Raw genomic sequence first — 21002 nt, forward strand, 5'->3', positions numbered from 1 at the left:
CGGCCGGTTTTCAGTCTCCGTGACTCCAGCGGTTTGTCTGTTGCATACTCTTCCGTTCGATTAGATTGTGACATTTTTTCTGTTATTACAAGATGTTTACCTGGTTAAGCTGTGCTAATTCCGACGAAGAATCAAGAAATCCAATCCCTGAAACTGTGATGAAACGATTAACGCTGCAACAGTAATAAGAAGGTACGCCTTTAATTGTTCAAAGTGTATAGGGTGTGTTTATAGCCTACAAACCCTGACAGAGCAATGGCGTTTCCACCGTTCTTAAAGCTTTGCAAACAGACCCCATTTCCTAATTGTAAATATATCCAGTCACTCTTTTTTGCTCACTAGGCTCTTGAATATATTAAAGAGAACAGCTATAAAGTCAAGTATAATGATTTGAGATATTTTTTACATGTTAATGCCAAAGAGATCTGATCGATGATATATCTAGATTCGTACACTTCGAAGTGGGGCCAGCGCCGACACCGAGCCGCGCGAATGGCACGCCATCCTCTCGTAGTTGAACAGAAAATATGTTGTGCTCTTGCCGCGCGCAATATATCGCCCAAATATCGCACAAACACTTTCTTGCTGCTGAAAATTGTAATGTCCACTGCAAATCTTACCAGCTATTCTGAGTAACCAGTGTCTGATTCAATCACAACCAGTTTATAAGCGCATGTTTTATCGTCGTGCAAATGCTGACACATTAATTTGTAAGAGATTTTAAATTGTTTATGCACTGAGTACGCTTCGATCCCTGTATGTGTCAAAACAGAACGTTGATTGTTTGTAATTACACAAGCGATTCACATTTTCTGTAAGACAAGTAACTTTGCACTTTGGATACGTGTATTGGAAAACAGTAACTCAAAGACACGACCAGTATTTGAGAACATTTGTTGCGCCGTCAATTTAGGATTTGAATTCCCAGTATAAGAATTTTGGGAGATCTCATGACTTTGAATAATTTCAGTCACTTGGTAATATAATTTGACTTCGTCGTACCTGAGTAATAATGTAATAAAACAAAATGTATTCTACAATTCTGTTTGAAGTGCAGGTAGAAAGAGTCCAGTCCTGGTTGAGTCATGGATGACGAAGAACGCTTGGAGGGAGAGGAGGAAATGGATCTTGACGAGGCGACGGATGGAGATGACGATGATGAGGATAGTGGAGGAATCCCTATTTCCCCTGCAAGTTCTGATCAACTGCTTGGCCCAGTTTCAACACCTGGCAATCGTTAGTATTAAAAACTAAGAATGGTAACTCAACAAGCTTAGCTATCTCTCTGACAATTCAACCGCATGGCTAATGGTCTTAAATATTTATCTTCTAAAACTGGAAATCTGTATTTCAAACCGACGATTCGGATTTCAAACGAATAATGTTGCACATGTGATTAACCTCTTGGCTTACGATTTAAATTCCATTGCTGTGTGCCCATAATCAACAGCAAAGACGGTTACACGTAGAAATATCACAGCTTTCACTTGTGGCTTTCATGTTTGGCCCGATCGACGTACCACGTATCTTACGATATTATAAGGGTGCAGGTTAATCTTCTCTGTAGGAGTTTCAACTGCATGTGTCCTTTTCATTGACGCACCCAATGAGCGAGTTAGACAGTCCCTAACTTCCGTTCTACATATTTGGATTTTTTTATTAAGACTGTGCTGCACATTGAATAAAGGGTGGAATTATCCTGGCATTTTCTATTTTGACCCTGAAATTTTCACAATTATAATTTCTCTTCATGACCTTTAACATTTTTATCTATTGTTCTGTTATTTAGAACTCTCCCAATTATTTTCTAATTTTATAGACCTAAATATGCTACAAAAGTTAACTTTTCCAGTAATCTTCCAAGTCTCTAGTTGGTAACGCTAACATAACAGAACTTGTGAAAAACATATTTGCTAAAAAATTCACAGGCAAAAAATTTTATAATAGTATCATGTTATTATTTTAAAAAATTGCTCATGATTGTATTCGTTACAAAAAGAAAACAAATTAACTATCAGCCATCGCGTATCCTGAGCATGAAATCATTATTTATAAGGCAAATTCTATTTTTGATAATACATTCGATAATTACAGAAAGTACCCAAAATACTACCGTCACATAACTCATAAACAGCTTATAGTGTGAAAAAGGTAAATCGTTTTTGGAAAATAACATTTTCAATCCTCATCTAATATTTTTTTTTTCACAACATAATATATTCCGTACGTTGTGCTACCAGTTCTGTGTATAACTTCACTCAAGTATTATTATACTCTAAAGACAAGAACCTATGGTTGAAATAAGGAATTGCAATATAACCTGAAATATTCTTGTTGAATGCTTATTCCTTACATAGTAAACCAATTTTAAAGTATCCTTGAACATTGGCCTTAGATCTTTAAGTGCAGTTGTCTGTGCATAGCAACCCATTTTGCCTATCTGAATATGAAGGACTTTAAAATGTATTTACTATTGTATATTGAAAAAGCAATTTGTAATCAACAATGGCAGCTGTTTTCCAGTTGTATATTTTCAATGTAGCTGAAACTAGCAACTACGATTAGTATCCACACTTGCTTGAAATAAGGCAGTCAAGCTTAGTGATCAAAATTTTGTCAAGTTTCATGGAAAGTTGATACTTTCAGGGAATCTTAGCTGCTAAATTTAACTTCTAGCTTCAGTTTCATGTTTTTTTGCATTCCTCATTCCAATTTTTGATGAATTTGATACTTGTCCGTGCCACTTGCAAGCAATTCAGCTTGCATGTGTTTCAGTATCTACTATGGTAATTCAAATAGTACTACACCTTGTTCAAACTTTAATGATACAGATCAAATATAAGAAAAATTATCTTAACTTAGTACATAAATTTTGCAAAATAAAGCCAAAGGTGCTCACTATGATAGTCTTTTACTATTAATACTGCAAACAAAACGGCTAATTAAAATCCCACAATTTTGAATATCCATTCAAAGGCTTTTTACTCATCATATTAAGATGGTTTTTCAGCTTAGTGTTTCTGGTTTACTTAGCAGAGCCTCGTATCTGTAGATATATATTTTCAATAACAAAGAAAAACGCTAAATGCCTGTTAATTCAACATGGTTGAAGTTAGTAACATTAATTTTGATATAAAAATCATTGTTTTACAATTCAAAATGATCTCTTCCAAAATCTAAGTATACTTATCATGATCTACTCAATTGAGGACTATTACACGTTTAAAGTTACGGTGAACATTATGAACTCCGATCTCGGTTAATTCGATTATCTCCCTATAAGAACTGTGTGAACTATTCAACTGTTTGATTGTACAAAATGACGCAGGTTCTCCTATTTTCTTGAAGACGTTTTCGAAGTTTTGTAGCATCGCATAATAACGTCATTTCTAATATTGAAAATTTAATGCCTTGTTACGATTTTTATCTAAGCAATATTTTTTTCGTATTATTCAGAACCATTATAATCTGAGATATATTGTAAAGCTGCTGTTATCTTTCTGTGTCTTGCATTACGTGTCAAATTATTTTAACCAATTCTTCTAAGATTTTCATTAATAATGTTCAATTTATATCAATACTTCACTTTGGTTGGTATGCCCTTACTCAAACGAAGTTTTTTTTTCGACTATTTAGTATACATATAGACTACTTATAGATGTTAATTTGATTGCTTAGTAATGCATGATTTCCAAATTAGAATCCTATGCGCTGTAATAATGAAATAGTAAAAATGATGGATTGACAGAAAATGTCGAGAATGCATGACCTGACTCATAAATGTTTTAATGTTAGACAAGTAAACCTTGATAAACTCTGCCATATTTTTTAAGTTTCATCAAGAATTCTGATAATTATCTAGATTCTAGTATTACATTAGAGAGAACACTAGTTCTTTTATAATTTTTTTCAAGATTTTTTATCCCTTTATTTTGGAGTCGTATTTTTTTCATATCTAGATCTAAAAAGAAGTAAGTAAAAAAAAAAAAAAATTACATTTGCACACTAACAAAGTTTGGAATATTGTTTATTGGCTGGCAATCGGGAGTATAATCGATTATGACTTATGTGACGAGAAATCACTTTAAAAATTCTGTAAAATACAAAGTCGTTTTTTTGTTTTTGTATATTTCTCAAAATATTCTTCTGAGCAAATTTTGACCAATTCGAATGGTTTATCAAGGAAAAACAATTTCATCCGTTTTAATTCAAAACTTTCGAAAAGTAAAATATCTATCTCCATGTCGAAATTTTTCTGATGTGCCTTACTTTTTTGTAAATATTTTATCTATTCATATTTTTCTGGTAAATAAATGAAATATATTACTAAGGGGGGAAAAAAGACGAGCAATTATCATAGAACATACTATTAGGTAGTGCTAAAATCTGACCATTTATCAAAAATGTTACTGAGTCTGAAAGAAGTGGTAGAGTTCACGGAGTCTCTGATATGAAATCTCGTTTCACGCCTACATAGGATGAAAAATATTGTTCGCATCACGGGCGTAACACTTTATGCCCTTGGTATGAAAATAGCTATTTTCTCCGATCCCTTCGAAAACGCGTAATTTCATGCATGTAAATCATGCGCAAAGTAGCGCGTTTCAGGCCAATTCGGAATCGGGCAGACACGAACTTTCCGCCCAGCTAAACCAAAGCAAATACGGCGCCTCTTCGCGTAACAAATACGTGCTATCAGTTGGTGTCATGTCAATAATTGAACTAAGAAATATATTTTATAAAACATTAAACCATACATTTCTCCCTGTATACATAAATAAATCAATGGCACTGATGTTTCTTTTGAGTACTTTGCTTTTCAAAAGAGTCGGGTAAACAATGTCGTGTGTAACATGGGTGGAATGCGATTTTGACTCTCGTTTCGTTTGTGCAGCTAGCTTCACACTCCTCAGAATCACCTCCTTTCTGCCCTTGATACATAATGTACCAATTTAATTGGATTATGTACCGCATAACGTTTTACATCTATTTTCATCATTTTTGCACAATATTTATAATTTATTCTGTTCCTTGTTTAGTAATTCACGATGAAGTATTTCATGATCCAATGCGGTGCCAGAAATTTCCTTTCCCTGGAGGAAAGCCACTTAACATCAGAAGAGGCCCTGGAAGGCCACGAAAAGAGAGACCACTCGTACGAGGAGTACGGAATCGACCCTTTGGCAGAGGGATGACTAGAGGCAAGGGGTAAGAAACTGACTGAAAAATCCAAATTTATAATTTTTAAAGTATTTAATTCGTTTCACAATATTAGTGATGATTGAATTCAAGGTAGTACTTACCGACTCATCCAGAACAGAGACTTTCTGAAATTTATGAGTAGGTTATTTCAAACTTTTTCGAGTTTGAGATCCTGGCATAATAAAAGTAAGTTTTAATTTTCCAGCAAGTCTCCTATGTCCAAAAACGGCTGTAAGAAAAAATTTTTAAAGGCGGTACAATTTGATTTTGTATTTATTATCCAACTGAAATAGCATTACATACAACTTCAATATATTGAGATGTATTGCCATACATCCAACTGTCGTATTATTGAAAAAATGATACTCCTGACTTGCTAATATTCCACAGTTTTGATGCTTCAAAACCTAATAACAAGACAATATCATCAACAAGACAAGATTTGATTGAAAGGTCGAAATTCTACGCTAACAAGATTAGAATGTCCAATTTTATAAATTGGTTTACCTATTATTTCACTTTGTTTCATGCAATTGATTCTATGCTACTGGATACTCGTTCTACAAATATCCTCTAGTGCTGTATTTAATATAATAATTTTTTAACCCTTTGAGCTTTAGGAAAATTCAATTTTTCAAACTGTGACTTTGATTGCTGATTCCATTTACTGTTGCAGGTTTGGGTATATGCGCGGAATACCACGCCGTACAAAAAGCAAAGACGACGACACTCATTCAGAATCTCCAAGCCCGTTACGTAATATAGAGGACCCTTTAGGTGATGGAGAAGGATCTAGCATGGACCGATCAATGCCAGCACCCGAAGAACCACCATATTTTCCAGAACAATGGTAAGCATGTAGAATTTATGTTGATATTAACTCATTGATAGAAAAATTTGATTGTATTGTTCATTTTTGAGGGATAAAATTTAATAGTTTCATTGACAGTTCGTATTAAAATAAAACACACTGAATTCTGTGGTGTCACAAAGTTTTACAACTGTGGTGCACCGATAGCATGGATTCGGATAAATAAACAAAGTCTTTTCAAGAAGAGTTCGTACGCTTTGGATCAACAAAGTTGAATTTAGTAAGGGTAACGCAACAAAATATTGGAACAAAAGAACTATTTTGAAATTTTTCTAGTGACTGAGAGCCTTAAATTTTCAAAAAATGAGTATGCTTGATATAATTCTGGTTTATTGAATCTCAGACAATCTTAAAGTTGAGTGAAATAACGATTTATTCTGAATATGAATTCTTGCAGTAACGTTACTAACTTCAATCACATTAGGATCATTGATTCAAACGTAATTTTACCAGGTGAAACGTTCTCTGCTATGATTTATCATTCTGTCCTTCTCTTGATGTTAGGGTTATTAAGTTTGCAAATTTCGAGACAAAAAACTCACCTACTGCAAATATCTTTTACCTCGTACCACAAAAACACGAAACGGTGCTTGAAACTCTGTTTACGTAAATGTCAAACATTTTAAAATTCTTTTTTACCACATCCAGGCAACACACTTCATATACAGTATATGTAATATAAGTCAATTCTTCATTGAACTATCTGAATTAATTATACAGTTCAAAATGTACACATTTTTTATGTATATTTTACATATTTCAGAATATACGTATTTTGGCCAGTGGTTTAGTCGAATATTATACATAATTTGTATATATTATTTATAAATATACATGTATCACATGCTTATGTTGTATGAGCATCAACAAATTTTTCATAAAATATTATCATTCAGGCCCGGAAAAGTGTGTTCATTGTGCAATTTGGGCGAACGAAGTCAGCTAGGGCAGGGTGAGCTACTACGATTGTCCTGCCCTGAGGGATTTAATCTAGAGAAAAAAGTGATCAAAGAAGAAGTTTCCGAAACATTGTTAGACATATCTTCAACTGGAGATAAAAGTCCTCGAGCAGGTGGCTCTGGAGCTGTTACATGTCGCCGGCAAAAAAGTCTGGCCAAATGCAGGTAATACATTTTTAAAGAGTGGTTTGCTGAATTATTGTAGGTTCTTTGTTATCCAATTTAGTTGTTACCATTGTTTTTGACATAGCTTGTACTAAATCCAATCTTTGCATTCTCTTAAGTATTTTAATTGTGATTTTGAACTTATGAAAGCATCTCAGCCTGTGATAAGGATAAAAAAAAAATATTTTAAAAATCATGGAGACAAGTGATTGATGAATGATAATTATTAATTAATAAAATTATTGTGTTATTAATTTCTAATTGAAAAATGTGACTTTTATCACTGTACTGCAGAACCTTATCAGAAACACGAGAGTAATATTTAGATCTAGGAGAATAGCTCTGTTCACTCGGAATAATAATTTTAATCAATTATTATCAATCATTGACAGTAAATTAGTGTTTTGTTTTCTTGCTAGAGTTTCATTTCATTTACAGACACGGTGGCGACTGAACTGCCAAATTAGGGAAATTAGGGAATTTTTAAACTCTGAGTAACTAAGAGAAATATTGTAAAGATATTTTTGTTTTGTTTGTAGAAATACTTCCAGTTTCATTAATAATAATTATTGACAAATTAAATATCAATTCGTTTGAGAATGAATGTATAATTTTCAGATTTACATTTTGATGTAACATCCGATTAATTTTATTACACCATTCTCGACAAGTTACCTTAAACAGCATTTACAGATTGTATTCTCTCATCAATTTACAAAATATATCTATGGTGGGATGTATTTCAATAAAATTGATCGTGATGCCACATAACAAAGTAGGATTCTTTTTCAAAATACCATTTTGCAAATAATGTAAATAACCTGTACTATTTTTTTTTTTGTTTCATATATTACAATTAAAATTTTCTCCAGCAGAAAAAAAAAAAATTGTATTTTTTATATCCACATATGGAAGCCTATTCAACATAATGCCGAAGTATAAGTACTTTTACCCCGTTTTTGTCCTACATGAAAAACTGGTTTAAATGCACAGAATACGATTGTCAAACTCCTTGTTAAGATAGTATATTTCACTTCCTGAGTTATCTTGTGTAACCGTCTCTGCAAATCAGTTTAACATAACAATAATTAAAATGTACTTGATGTTATAAGCAACTAATAAATTTTTTCATTTAGAAACCCTAGTCTTACAAACTTCACGGAACCTGTGGAGGAGTTGAGCATAGTTGGATACGCAGACGAACCAGAAATTGGAACGATATTCGAATCTACCAGACACTTCTACATTCATCATTCGTGTGCTCTTTGGTCAATTAGCAATCAGGAGTTGATTGCCGAAATTGTAAGCCGAGCGGTGGTCTTGGGCTCTTCACGCCGTTGTGCTTACTGTTCGCATTACGGGGCTAGCATTCCTTGCAAGGTCATATTTTTCATTTAATATTCTCATTTTCAATTGTACTCAGTGTATTTCTAAAGCCTTGCACCTGATTCTCCACGTAGTCCAGCAAAATTAGGATTTTTCAGAAAGAAAATCTAAAAGTTCCCCGCGTTTCCGCACTGAGTTTCACGTCAATCACACACGGAAAAGGTGCAATTTGTCTTGAATGCCGCCACTCATTATTTCGAATGTTTTCCAACGTATCAGAACTTCAAGCTTTAAGTATTCACAAATTACATTGATCCAGCGCAGTCTAAATCGCGATTGCCCGAAAAAAGCTTAAAATCCTTACATGACTGGGAAACTATCAAAGATATTGAGATACTCATAACTTCAAAATTTTTGTATACATCGAGGTTGCATGAAAAACATCGTCTGTATTCTTCTTGGTATAATTTGAAATCTGATAAGCTTTTTGCTACCTATAAAGTCAAATAACTGTACCACAATATTATACGATGCTGAATCTATAATATACGTCAACTTGAATTCAATATTTAACATTATTATAATTTATGAATGAATAATTATATTTACCAAATGATTATTGTGTTGAATAGGTGGGATCATGCAATCGTTATTTTCATTTGCCGTGTGCTGCAGCATCTGGTTGTTTTCAAGATATCAAGACATTTACTCTATTCTGTAGTCAACATTTAGGCCAAGTTCCTCTGCTGTGTAAGTATTAGTTTGTTTGAAATACTACTGATAATGTGTGTAAAAGTAATCTCACAATTCTATATCTATATATATCAATTCTATATTGAATCGTTGCATCATATTTTATTTTTCCAGCAAATGGTGACGTGAGTTGTATGCACTGTTATGGCATGGGAGACGTTTCAAACCTAGTAATGTGCTCAATCTGTGGGCGTCATTATCATGGAAGTTGCGTCGGACTTGCCCTTTTACCAGGAGTTCGCGCAGGTTGGCAATGTGCAGGGTGCCGTATTTGTCAAGTGTGCAGGCAGCCAGAGGAGGCATCTAAAGTCATGTTGTGCGAACAATGCGACAAAGCATATCACCCTGGTTGTCTTCGGCCAATAGTTACTTCAATCCCAAAATATGGTTGGAAATGTAAATGCTGTCGAGTATGCACTGATTGTGGATCACGCACACCAGGTGCCGGTCTGTCGTCTCGGTGGCATGCTCATTATACAGTATGTGATTCCTGTTATCAGCAGCGCAACAAAGGTTTTTCTTGTCCGCTTTGTCGAAGAGCTTACCGTGCGGCGGCCTACAGAGAAATGGTTCAATGCAGTTCGTGCAAAAAATTTGTTCACGGCACATGTGATCCTGACGCTGATCCCACAACTTATCATCATCGTAAAGAGGCCAAGCCCGAGTACGAATACGTATGTTTACAGTGCAACCGCATGGCCCTTGTTAAACGTAAGGACAACACTGATGATTACGGAGGTGATTCGAGCGTCACTGCCTCTCAAGAGAGTCTCTGTGGCGATGGAGATTCTTCAGAATTTGATTATCCAGGAGTATCAGAGGATGCGTTGTACTCTATTGGTTTGGGCAAAGGGAAGCCATTCTGTGCATCTAAAATTGCTAAAAAAAGACTCGGTCTTGGAAGCGGAGTAATTGGTCGGCCAAAAGGAGTTGGAAAGTTGAGCTTTCAAAAACGTCAAAAAGTCACCGAATTTGGACGTAAAAGAGGTCCCAAGGCGAAAATGCGTGGAATTTTTGGAGTGCCTGGATTGGGGTTACAGGTGAGCTGTTTTACTGCAATCATAACCAGTCAAATTTTTTTAAACTTGTGCAATTCATTTTATCAATGCATGAAATATTATAACATGCTAATATTAGCTCTTCGGTCGAAGATTCACTAGTTATGTAATTTTTGAATTTTGATCATTTGAATGATGTATTTTGGAATTCCACTCTGCGGGAAAGAATTTTGTACTGACGATTAGTAAAATGGATTACAAACCAAGTAGTTCACATTTATGTCACATTTGTCATGTCTCCTGCCTAGTCTGCATCTACGTAGCAATCAATAATTTCTGAATTTTCACACTTGTGTACGTCAGTTGTAAGTCTTTTGTTTCAACCAAATAAATTTAATGGTAATTCCGGGATAATCGCTTATTTTACCTAGATCATTCACTTTAAAGCTTTTCGATATTAGACTTTTTTATGTGTGTAGTTTTTGTTATGTTCTTACAGCGAATCAATAAATCATCAACAAATATCAAAATATAAACAGTCTTCTTTCCGTCAAGCAGTACAATAAACAGTAATCATAGTTGCTTCTCTTAAATCTAAAATTTTTCAAAAACTCATCAAGATATTAGTACCAAGCTCTGGGACTTTCTTTCAGACTGTACAAAGCTTTATCTAATTTGCAAACTCTTTCAGTTCCGTCTTTTAATAATTATTTCAAAATAATCTCGATAATAATTTGTTGGCTTTCGTGTATTTCGATCTGAATTTCTTAGTACAATATCACTTTTTTATCCCCCATTTGTGTTTTTGCATTTGTATAATTTTTATTATCGTGTTCTGAATTTGAATCTGGAATACTTTCTATGCTTTCATGCAACGATTCATTTACCTCAGTATTATTTCTGATATCTTATTCTTATATTTTTATATTCTTATTTCTGATATCTTATTCTTATATTTTTATATTCTTATTTCTGATATCTTATGATCTTGAAAAATATTTCATAACGTGTCATTTTTTCTGTGATATTCGATTTTTAAAATACGCAGCTGCACAGACTATTTCTGGTCAAAATCTCTTATGCATTTTTGCCTCAGCTAACAAGTACATATCTAGATATGTTCACAATGGTTCTATTGAAACATTACGCGACTCCATTCAATTCGTGCACATGAGGTGGACAGGAACCCATAACAATTCCTTTTCCCTCAAAAATTCATGAATACGATTGTTTCAGTATTCCTTCCCATTATATTATCTTTTTTACTTAACAGTTTTACTTGTTAAATTTTCGCTATCGGTTACAAATCCTACTTGGCACTCGAAAACATCAGATTTAGCTTCAATTAAATAAACGTTCGTGACTACCGTAGTCGTCGATAAAAGAAACGAAGCATTTTTCACCCTTTTAAACCGGTTGTTGCAAAAGGTCCACATACATCCGTATGAATTATTTCCAAAAAATCCCTGGTTCGATTTCTATTATTTTCAGATGGAATATTACTAATTTTCTTTTCTATACACGTCTTACATTTCATGTATTTATTCTAGTTAAGCCCCCTTCTTACTAATCTACTGCCGTGAATCTGCTGCTTGTATTTATAGATTTTTATTAATTTGCCTCTAGCAACAACAGTACTATAATTTTGAACTTTTGTTTGATTAATTAAATTTCTACTTTTTTTTATCGAAAGCTTGAAAATAACTGATAACAGTGCCAACTTTTTATTGCTTTTAGCACTCTGCCATTACCAAGAAATATATCTGTAGGTTTATTTAATTCAATATAATTACTATAAAATTTATCACGATTAACAATATGATGCGTACATCCGCTATTTACTACCCAATTTATTTTAGTATGTCATTAGTATTTGTCTGACTATTTACCGCATTACATTCTATAATTATAATCCACGCCCTCAGGCTCGACTTATTTGAATCATAATATTGACAACTGCTTGTATCTCAATATTCTTCTGCTTGACAACCTTGACAACCTTGACAGCTTCGACCTCTGTTATGTGTTCCTCTGTTGTACGTTTCCCAGCTGCCTCTTCAGCCATGTATTGATGACCGTTTACCATGCTTCCACAAGTTACCACAGCTTTCCGTCACCTGCAGCAAATCTTTCTCGAAATGTCAAGCTTTTTCACGTGCGAAACATTTTTGATTTTGTTTTTTGAAGTTTTGTCTATACTCTGTTAAAAACGCATTTGATCGCGTGCTTGCGATTTTACTTGTCTTTCACTTTCATCATCTGTATTTTGCTTTTCACATATTCCACCATTAGTTTTCTTCCTTCAGCGCACCTACCAAGTCTCCAATATGGCTGTATGATTCAGGCAATGTATACTGACACTGTAGCACCGGCATTTTTGAATTCGTTTTCGGGTTTTTCAAAATCACAAAAAAATGTTACGGAATCACTATATTCTTTGAGTTGTATTCTTTCCAGTCTGTTTCTAAAAACGACTTGTAACGCCGTTGATTCATTTAAGTATAGCTCGTCAAATTTTCGTTTAATGTATGCTGTTTCTTTGTTACTCATGAACTCTCATTGTTTATTCGAGATCGCACTGTATATGTAGTTCATCATTTTCAAGTAATTATCTTCCCAATCAGTTGAGTCTGTTACAGTTCTTCTTGTTATCACTAGATCACATTGTTTTCATCTTTAAGTATATTATAAGGCGTTTTTCGCACATCGCGTAATTTTCTCCACTGATCACAAGTATGAACACTTTGCTGGACATTTTCGTGAATTCGATGTATACAACAGAGATAACGCGATTGTTCTTGAATGCTTCTGCGTATGCGAGAACATTCTCACCCTTTTTTCTCACTTTTCATCACTTTTAAACCACTTTAATCCAGAACTACGGTCTGCTACCATGCTATAATTTTAGGATCAAACAAGAGACTCGTGTGTATATTTGTAATTGATAATATAATTGTTGAACAAAATAGTGACTTCTGTGAACATTTACATTTCTATCTTCAAACTTCTGCCCTCTGATACCTATTTTACAGGTGTCGCCGCTTACAAATATAATATAAATGTATACACATGCACTTAATAGGCCTAATTATTAACTTTGTCAACACGGATCTGCCAATTCGGTATTTTTGTATTGATAAATTAACTTTTTTTTTCAGCGACCAATATCTGATTCGTACTCAAAATTAGAAGAAGAGCCAGGTGTTGAGAATAGATTGGTTTTGTGCTCGGCAAAAGACAAATTTGTTCTTACCCAAGACATTTGTGTAATGTGTGGAGCAATTGGAACAGATCAGGAGGGTTGTCTAATCGCTTGCGCACAATGTGGTCAGTGCTATCATCCATATTGTGTTAATGTAAAGGTGACTAAAATCATTCTGCAAAAAGGGTGGCGATGTCTTGACTGTACAGTGTGCGAAGGCTGTGGGGAAAGAAATGATGAAGCCCGGTTGATACTTTGTGACGATTGTGATATCAGCTATCATATATACTGTATGGATCCACCACTTGACTATGTGCCGGACGGGACATGGAAGTGCAAATGGTGTGCACAATGCCAGACATGTGGATCGAATGATCCTGGATTCAACAGCGATTGGCAAAAAAGTTTCACACAGTGTGGGCCTTGTGCCTCACATACAGCATGTGCATCTTGTCAAGAACCATACAATGAAGGGGAGCTGATAATTCAATGCGTCCAATGTGAAAGGTGGCTTCATTGTGCATGCGATTCTATCAAGACGGAGGTTGATGCTGAAAAATGTGCCGAAGAAGGTTACAATTGCGTACTCTGTCGTCCCAGAGATGTTCCCCCACCTCACATCTTATGCAATTTACCAAAACCCCTTCCACATAAATATCCTCGGTCACCTCCACCGGTAGCTCGAAGTCCTGAATTGCACAAACCGTCTCCTCAGCAATATTTAGTAGACGGTGTTTATCTGTCAGAAGCTGGTATGCATCACATAAAATCATTAACTGTTGAGCAACAACAAACAAGAAAGAAGAGGAGGAAGATCTTACCGCTTTTAGATAAAGAAGCTGGTATAATGGCTACTATTGAATCTGTAGTAGCTGGTGGCAGTCTTGACAATTCCCTTGAAGATAACGGGAAGTTAGATTTAATAGACGTAAAAGAGGAGCCGATTGAGGTTCTCAAGGAGGGTATGGTATGGACACCGCGTGGTGACCAACCGCCACCAGAAGGTTTTAGCATTTATACCACAGAGAATGGTGTCACAGTTTTGAGGCGGAAACGGCAGCGAAATTTACAAAAACTCGGGATCGGTGGATTTGTTGTAAGATTACGTGGAACTCGTAAGGATAAGGAGGAAGAAGGAGATGGAGAGAAAACGTCTGACGGATTACTAGGAATTGCTGAGGATAAGCCACGTAAAAAACCACAGCGCAGAAAACCGAAGCCAAAACTTTCGGAGTGTTTTCCACTTTACATGCAGGAAGCTTTTTTTGGAAAAGATCTCTTGGATACCATTAAAGACAAAGATATCGAAAGTAGCAGTGACTCTGATACAGAACGTAATGTTGCAAGCAATGCTGATACCATTCAACTCTCGCAGGATGAACTAAAAGCAATTGAGCAAGTCAAGACTAAGCAGGAAAAAGAGGACGAAAAATTTCTCCATGGGCAATCCATCAAACGAGAAGAAGCATTGGAAGATGAAGGTAGCGATGGTGAAGCTCTCGGTGATATCCTTCCCATTTCAGGAGATCTACTTGACAGTGAACTTGTAAATACTATAATGAATGAACCAGATGAAGACTTGGCCAAAGCTAGCGAGGCACTGGAGGACTTACAAGATACGCCTGGACCAAATAAAGATGAACTCACTGACATACTCAGCCCGCACTTCAACTTGGAATCAATGGTCAGGGACACTGGTAAGACATTGAGCATGTCACAATATGATATCTTATATTAAAAATTAAATACTCTAGATTCGGTTGACTTTGCACCTTAGGATAAGAGTGAAAATTGTGCAGTTAACTGTAGCCCACACACTGTCATACCCATCAGAAGCTAGTAGCGCACTGAGACAGAATGTTGATTAGTAGTAGGAAAGTAAAAAAGTATTACAAGGGAAGGGGGTGTGAGTGGGAATTCGGGAGTACATATGGTGGGGAGAAAGTTCAAACGTGCGGTTTATCGGCATGTAGTTAACCGATGTCCAGTGTAGCTCAACAAATGTGTTACCGGGGTATACATGAATAAGTAGAAAGCTGAAAAAGTGAATGAATTTTTGGAATTTATATCTCAACTATGAATTATGCAATGTAATTTGGATTAATTTTTTTTCAAAAGTATATAGATTGAGCTTCATTCACATATTTTGTTCATTTAAATCAATTGATAGGAAGCATTGTTATTGACAATAAAGTCATCTGATTGATTCTGCAACAATTTTCATTGCCCACAATATCACAAAAACGATAGCTAGACCAATTTACTTCAAATCTGCAGATGTTACTCTTAAATAGTTTATCCTCTGCGCCATGATCCAAATTTTTCTTCTGTCTTATTAATAAAATGACTATTAATTGAAAACTGACAATTTAATTAACAAAAAAAAGTGGATTCGTGGCAAAAAAGAAAGACTATCTGAGAATACTATCTTCAAATTTGAGGTAATTCGGTTGAGCTGTTTTTGATATATCAAGGGCAGCACCAATCATATTGCCTGAGCGAAATTAAAAATTCTTCATTCAAACAAAGAAAAATATATAAATAAATCTTAATCTACATGTTTTTGAATAAAACAAATCCTATTCAAGTTCAATAATCGGTTTTTGAGCTATAAATTCTCAAAATCTTTCCACTTGTTCAGACATCTACTCATACATATCCTGTGAAATTACGAGTACACACAAATTTGAAAACAATCTTGTTCGCCAATACAGTATGGTATTTAAAATTTAAGGTCTGCCAAATATGGATAGCAGAGACGTTGAAGAAATATTTAAAGGAGTACTAACGGATGAATCACAAGAGTCTCAAGAATCATCTGTTTTTCCGACACAAACGCAAGCTTCGCATCCGCCTTCTTCTTCAACTCCATTAGTATCACCTTCACTGCATCCAGGTAAGTAATATTTATAAATGTTACTTGGAAATTTAAGTATAATATGTGGGGTATTCTATATCAACTTGACCAGGTACTGCACTCATATTATTTGTTTTTCTCTAACTTTTGGATGTAGTTGGACTTCAATAGCAACTAAATTAATTGTAATACCTACCAGCAATGACTGTCGAAAATCGTGAATAAACGCCTCAACTGTAAAATTTAGTATAAACACCAAAAATACTTCGTTACATTTCAATCATTTTTGCACAAGATCCATGGTGCCAAACGATCTTCCGCTAGTCGTTTAGACACTTGGAGTAAATGTTATTGAACCAAAGTGTGTAAAATATTTTACTTTGTTACAAGTGCAGGAAGTGAATGAATTCCAATGAGTGGGAAGTTTGCAGCGTGAGTCGCCAAGGCGAGTGCACTTGTAAGAAAAAGTTTGATTTGAGAAACAAGGAAGGTGTCCCTGACAGCGTGTAAAATTGGGTTTAGGTAACTTATGCTCAATCACACCTTATGCAAAATTGAGTTATTCAAAAGTGCGATGTACCTAAGAAAGCCCTGCTGAAAATGAAAATCCATCATTTTTGGTACTTTTTCCAACTTTTACAGTTAAGACGTTTTTTGAAGATTTTCGACAGCCATCTGCTCATAGGGGATTTTTCAGAAAAATGTAACAAAATAAATTTAGGTGATTTATTATTTCCTACTACACCCACAAATCATTTCGTAATAAACAAATAAAATGAGGACCACGATTGAAACTTGAAGTAAATGAACCGTGAATTGGAGTTACTGATGCAAATGTTTAAGCATTCATATCTGTACAAGTAAAAGTGCATACTATGCAAAACTCAGGCATTGTTTTATCAAGTACACGCGGGATTACGCTGCGTTCGAATAACAGATATGGTTTTTTTTCGCTATAAATCATATCTATTTAACGAATGGTATTTTTCAATTTGTAATGGTTGACTAATATTCCTCCATTTACTTTTGGTTTCTAGATAACTATTTTCAATATTAACATCTATTTACACTACACAAAAGTTTACCAATATGTCATTACAGGCTTGAGTTTGAATAGGCCACAGGTGCCTGGTACATTACCTTCAGTTGGGCAGTCCAATTTGAATTCACCAATGAGTTTTCCACCGCCATCTCCATACCATTCGGAGTACAGCAAGTGAGGATTTATTACTACTTTACTACACTCCTATTCTCACATTACACTGTTTTGATAATCTTTAAGTTCATTTCTTCTAAATTCAATGAATTTCGTTTGCCTACTATAATTTTATGCAGATTCAACATGATTAGTGTATCTCTTACCACCCTCTGGAATTTCAGAACTGATTTAATTATCAATAACAGTCCTACAACTAGTGAACAGTAAATAAACTTAATCATTATTAAAGTTTTTTCTTATTGCATTGGGTCTTGAAGCAGCAAGTTTTGAAATAATAGTGGCGGTTAAACGACAAAATGGCCTGATTTCACCACGCTTTACAGCATTCTCATATCTTATCTCTAAACAATTTGACAGTAGTCCGCAATTCAGTCCCGCATTTTCGGAACCACCTAGTCCATGGTTGAATCCAGAAGAAGAAGGCACAGTGGCTGCTACTGGAAGTAGCACTGCTATAACGTACAATCAACGCAGCAACCTTAAAATGGAAGCTGATGAAGCTCTTGGAAGTAGTGCAACTATATCCGCAGTTCTATATGCAAATATGAATCACCCTGAATGGAAAACCGAATATCCAGGTAAAATCTACAGCCGGTCCAAAATCATTAAAACTTGAATTCCGTTGCGAGTTTACGAGTTTAATTACAAAAACTTATGGATAATTGTACGTTATTGATGTCAAATTTATGTCACTGTTCTCGTCCCTCTTGTTGGATCACTGTATTTTGACCACTAATGTTTCAAGCGCTGATTTTATTTCCATATGGAAGCTCCAAGAGTAAGAAGTTTAGGAGGCCCTGCCTTAAGTATTGTTAATTACTACTATCAGCGTACTATTAATGAAAGTACCATGTTCGTATTTTCTGGAGTGAATTAACGTGGTGAGAACATTCTTCAAAACATTACTATACCAAAGCTTTGAAGAATTGTCACAGTGTATACTATAATTACAGAAGTCACCCGCAAATTAATTGAAATAATCATCAACGCTTAAGACATAAAATGACTTACTAACAAACTAATAGGCTTGTTTAACTCCGCTTGAAAAATACGCATCTATGGATAAGCAGTCAGCAGATTTTAGTTCGATCCAGATGCTTTCCATTAGTTTCTGTGATTCTCATTAATGCGATTAGCTTCTAAATTTTACTATTTGTATGTAAGCGAATTGTAAACTTCTTTTGTGTCTCAAGTATCAAATTCAAATAGGGTTCCAGATTCTTATGAAACATTATTTGTAATAATTTGATGACTATTCCATGTTACAGCTTGGTCCGAGCGTTGCAAGCAGATACTGAAACGATGGCGAGCTTTGACTAATGATCAAAAAGCTCCCTACTTGAATCAGGCTCGAGATAATCGAGCTGCAATTCGCATGAAGAAAACACAACAGGTATGAAAATTACACTAAATGAATACCAAATAATATGAAACAAATGGTAAAATTTCTTGAAATCTTACTCCAATAAGTTGTGTCCATTTATCAGCGTGTCTCGTGCTAACATAAAAGTGAGACTAACAGCTAGTCTATTGTGCTATGTTTGCTCCATTTAGTAATATTTAATGTAATTAATATCTCGTATTTTTCGTGAGCTAATTATATAGCGAAATATTATTAGAACTTCACACCCTGCTACCAAAACTGAACACTCTTCATTGACAAGTAGGATTTTTCTTATTATGTTCATGAAATTTGTTAACAGTGGGAAATAATAGAAATGCATAAAAATTGTTCGGGATACATAATGAAAACAATTTGGTACCACCTGTTTTTAGTGACTGCTTACCTATTTCACACAATGTTGACGACATGATTAAGGTGATTTTTCAACTCAGATTTTGTTTTGCGGGTTTCTTAGCAGGGTCCTGTATTTATGTGTATGTGAAGCATTCCACGTCAACCAGACTACTTTTTGGCCTCATGATCATCGATTTTTGTGAAATTGATTCATATTGTAAAGATATGTTGAAGCTCCAAAAACCGTCCACCACATTCACTCATAAACGGTTCGCCAACGAGGTATCAAGTTATGAATTTACCACACCTGCTTTTTAGGTATGCTCGTAAAGCATAGTGTCTATTGTGTTACTCTTCATGAAAAACGTCACTTCGAAAAAAAGAAAAAAATTCTTCGAATTGGAAACATGTTCCATAACTCATACAACGGTTTTCTAGCATTAGAGTTGAATGAGGATGATCCATGAAACTTTCCAAGCATCTATCACTATCAGTTATCGAAAGGCGAGTTTTTGATTCTACGAAAAATCATTTCGTACATCTTAAATTACAGAAAGATGACTCCACCGATTTGGATAAAAATTGAATAATCCATCAATTATGTATTAGGTAGTGACGTGTCACAATACTTTTTGAATTGCTACTATTCCTGCTCAGATATTTTCTGAAGATATGACACGTTTGCTTTAATATCTCTTGTTTTCGAATTACGAAGTGGTGGCAGTTCGAATTTCGAAAAAGTTCACAATAAATATTTTTCACGAATTTTCCCAGAGTTTGATACACGACCTTTCGTTTTCACTTTATTATAATTCACTGTTATTTATTTAGCAGTAATTCATTCTGGAACACTTTACTTGATTGTTCAAATGGTCTTCTCATGTGTATTCATCACTTCCACAGTATCATTAACCAGTTCAACATTTTTTTCATTTGACAATTTGCCCTGGTCTCCTGCACTCGAGGATCTAACAAATTAAACTGAGCTGTTTAAAATTAGGAATGCGATCATCCAGCCGTATTTAATTGACAGGTATCTGTCAACGTACTCACGATCAGTACCGAAATTCTCTGTCGACTGGCAGCTCTCGCTCCAGCGCGATCGTTTATACAATTAGAAAACCCCCCCTTCCATCGTCAAGCGCAGCGCGGGGAGGGGTGCGCACGCAACCGATAATGCTCGACATTCCGAGAATCTTGATTTCAGTATAAATTAAATCTGTACTTATTTATTTGTTATTTATTACTTATATATTATTTAGTGCTACGGTAAATAACCCACAATGTAGTATTTTTGAATCAAGATTCCGCAGGATGGAACAAACATCTTCATTTCATTCGTCATCACGACTCCGAATTTTATTTCGAATCTCAGAAAGAAGAAACCCTCCTCTGATTGTACTAATTTTAATTCTCTGTTTCTCTCCGTCCCTCTCTCTCGTTCCCATGCTCGCGACGCTAAAATCGGTCCCAGGTTAACACGCGGTTTACCTGTGCACGAGTGAATGATCCGACAAATCTCGGAAGCAACTTCCGCGAGGGATCTAACGCACACCCAGGGCACTTCTAAAGAACGCCCGCGGCCGTATGGCTTATCGGTTTCGGGGATCCATGTCTCCCAGTGTCTTTCGAGATTTCTAGGCAACGAGAGAGAGAGGTTCATATTCTTTGCAGTTAAATATTATTTTATTATTCCTGCGCAACCTTTTACA

General features: G+C 35.1%; 1 protein-coding gene across 10 annotated transcripts in view; it reads left to right on the forward strand.

Annotated features, from left to right (window-relative positions):
* Positions 1–24: 24 nt before the first annotated feature.
* LOC107226230 (histone-lysine N-methyltransferase 2C) overlaps positions 25–21002 on the forward strand; it is a 73841-nt gene continuing 52863 nt past the window's right edge. For 8 of the 10 annotated variants that reach the window (XR_006904169.1, XM_046738971.1, XM_046738974.1 and 5 more), the window contains exons 1-13: positions 25–192; positions 1053–1236; positions 5040–5208; positions 5879–6052; positions 6970–7197; positions 8334–8577; positions 9156–9273; positions 9391–10316; positions 13433–15173; positions 16211–16372; positions 17435–17549; positions 17910–18130; positions 18821–18945. Coding sequence is in view for 9 of the 10 variants with exons in the window: in XM_046738971.1 (XP_046594927.1) it covers positions 1086–1236; positions 5040–5208; positions 5879–6052; positions 6970–7197; positions 8334–8577; positions 9156–9273; positions 9391–10316; positions 13433–15173; positions 16211–16372; positions 17435–17549; positions 17910–18130; positions 18821–18945 (4374 nt within the window). In the remaining variant the exon portion in view is untranslated. The remainder of the gene's footprint in view (positions 193–1052; positions 1237–5039; positions 5209–5878; positions 6053–6969; positions 7198–8333; positions 8578–9155; positions 9274–9390; positions 10317–13432; positions 15174–16210; positions 16373–17434; positions 17550–17909; positions 18131–18820; positions 18946–21002) is intronic. The other 2 variants (XM_046738972.1, XM_046738979.1) reach the window with 2 other exon arrangements.

The sequence above is a fragment of the Neodiprion lecontei genome, chromosome 4 (genome assembly GCF_021901455.1).
Source record: "Neodiprion lecontei isolate iyNeoLeco1 chromosome 4, iyNeoLeco1.1, whole genome shotgun sequence".
In the NCBI taxonomy this organism is placed as follows: Eukaryota; Metazoa; Arthropoda; class Insecta; order Hymenoptera; family Diprionidae; genus Neodiprion; species Neodiprion lecontei.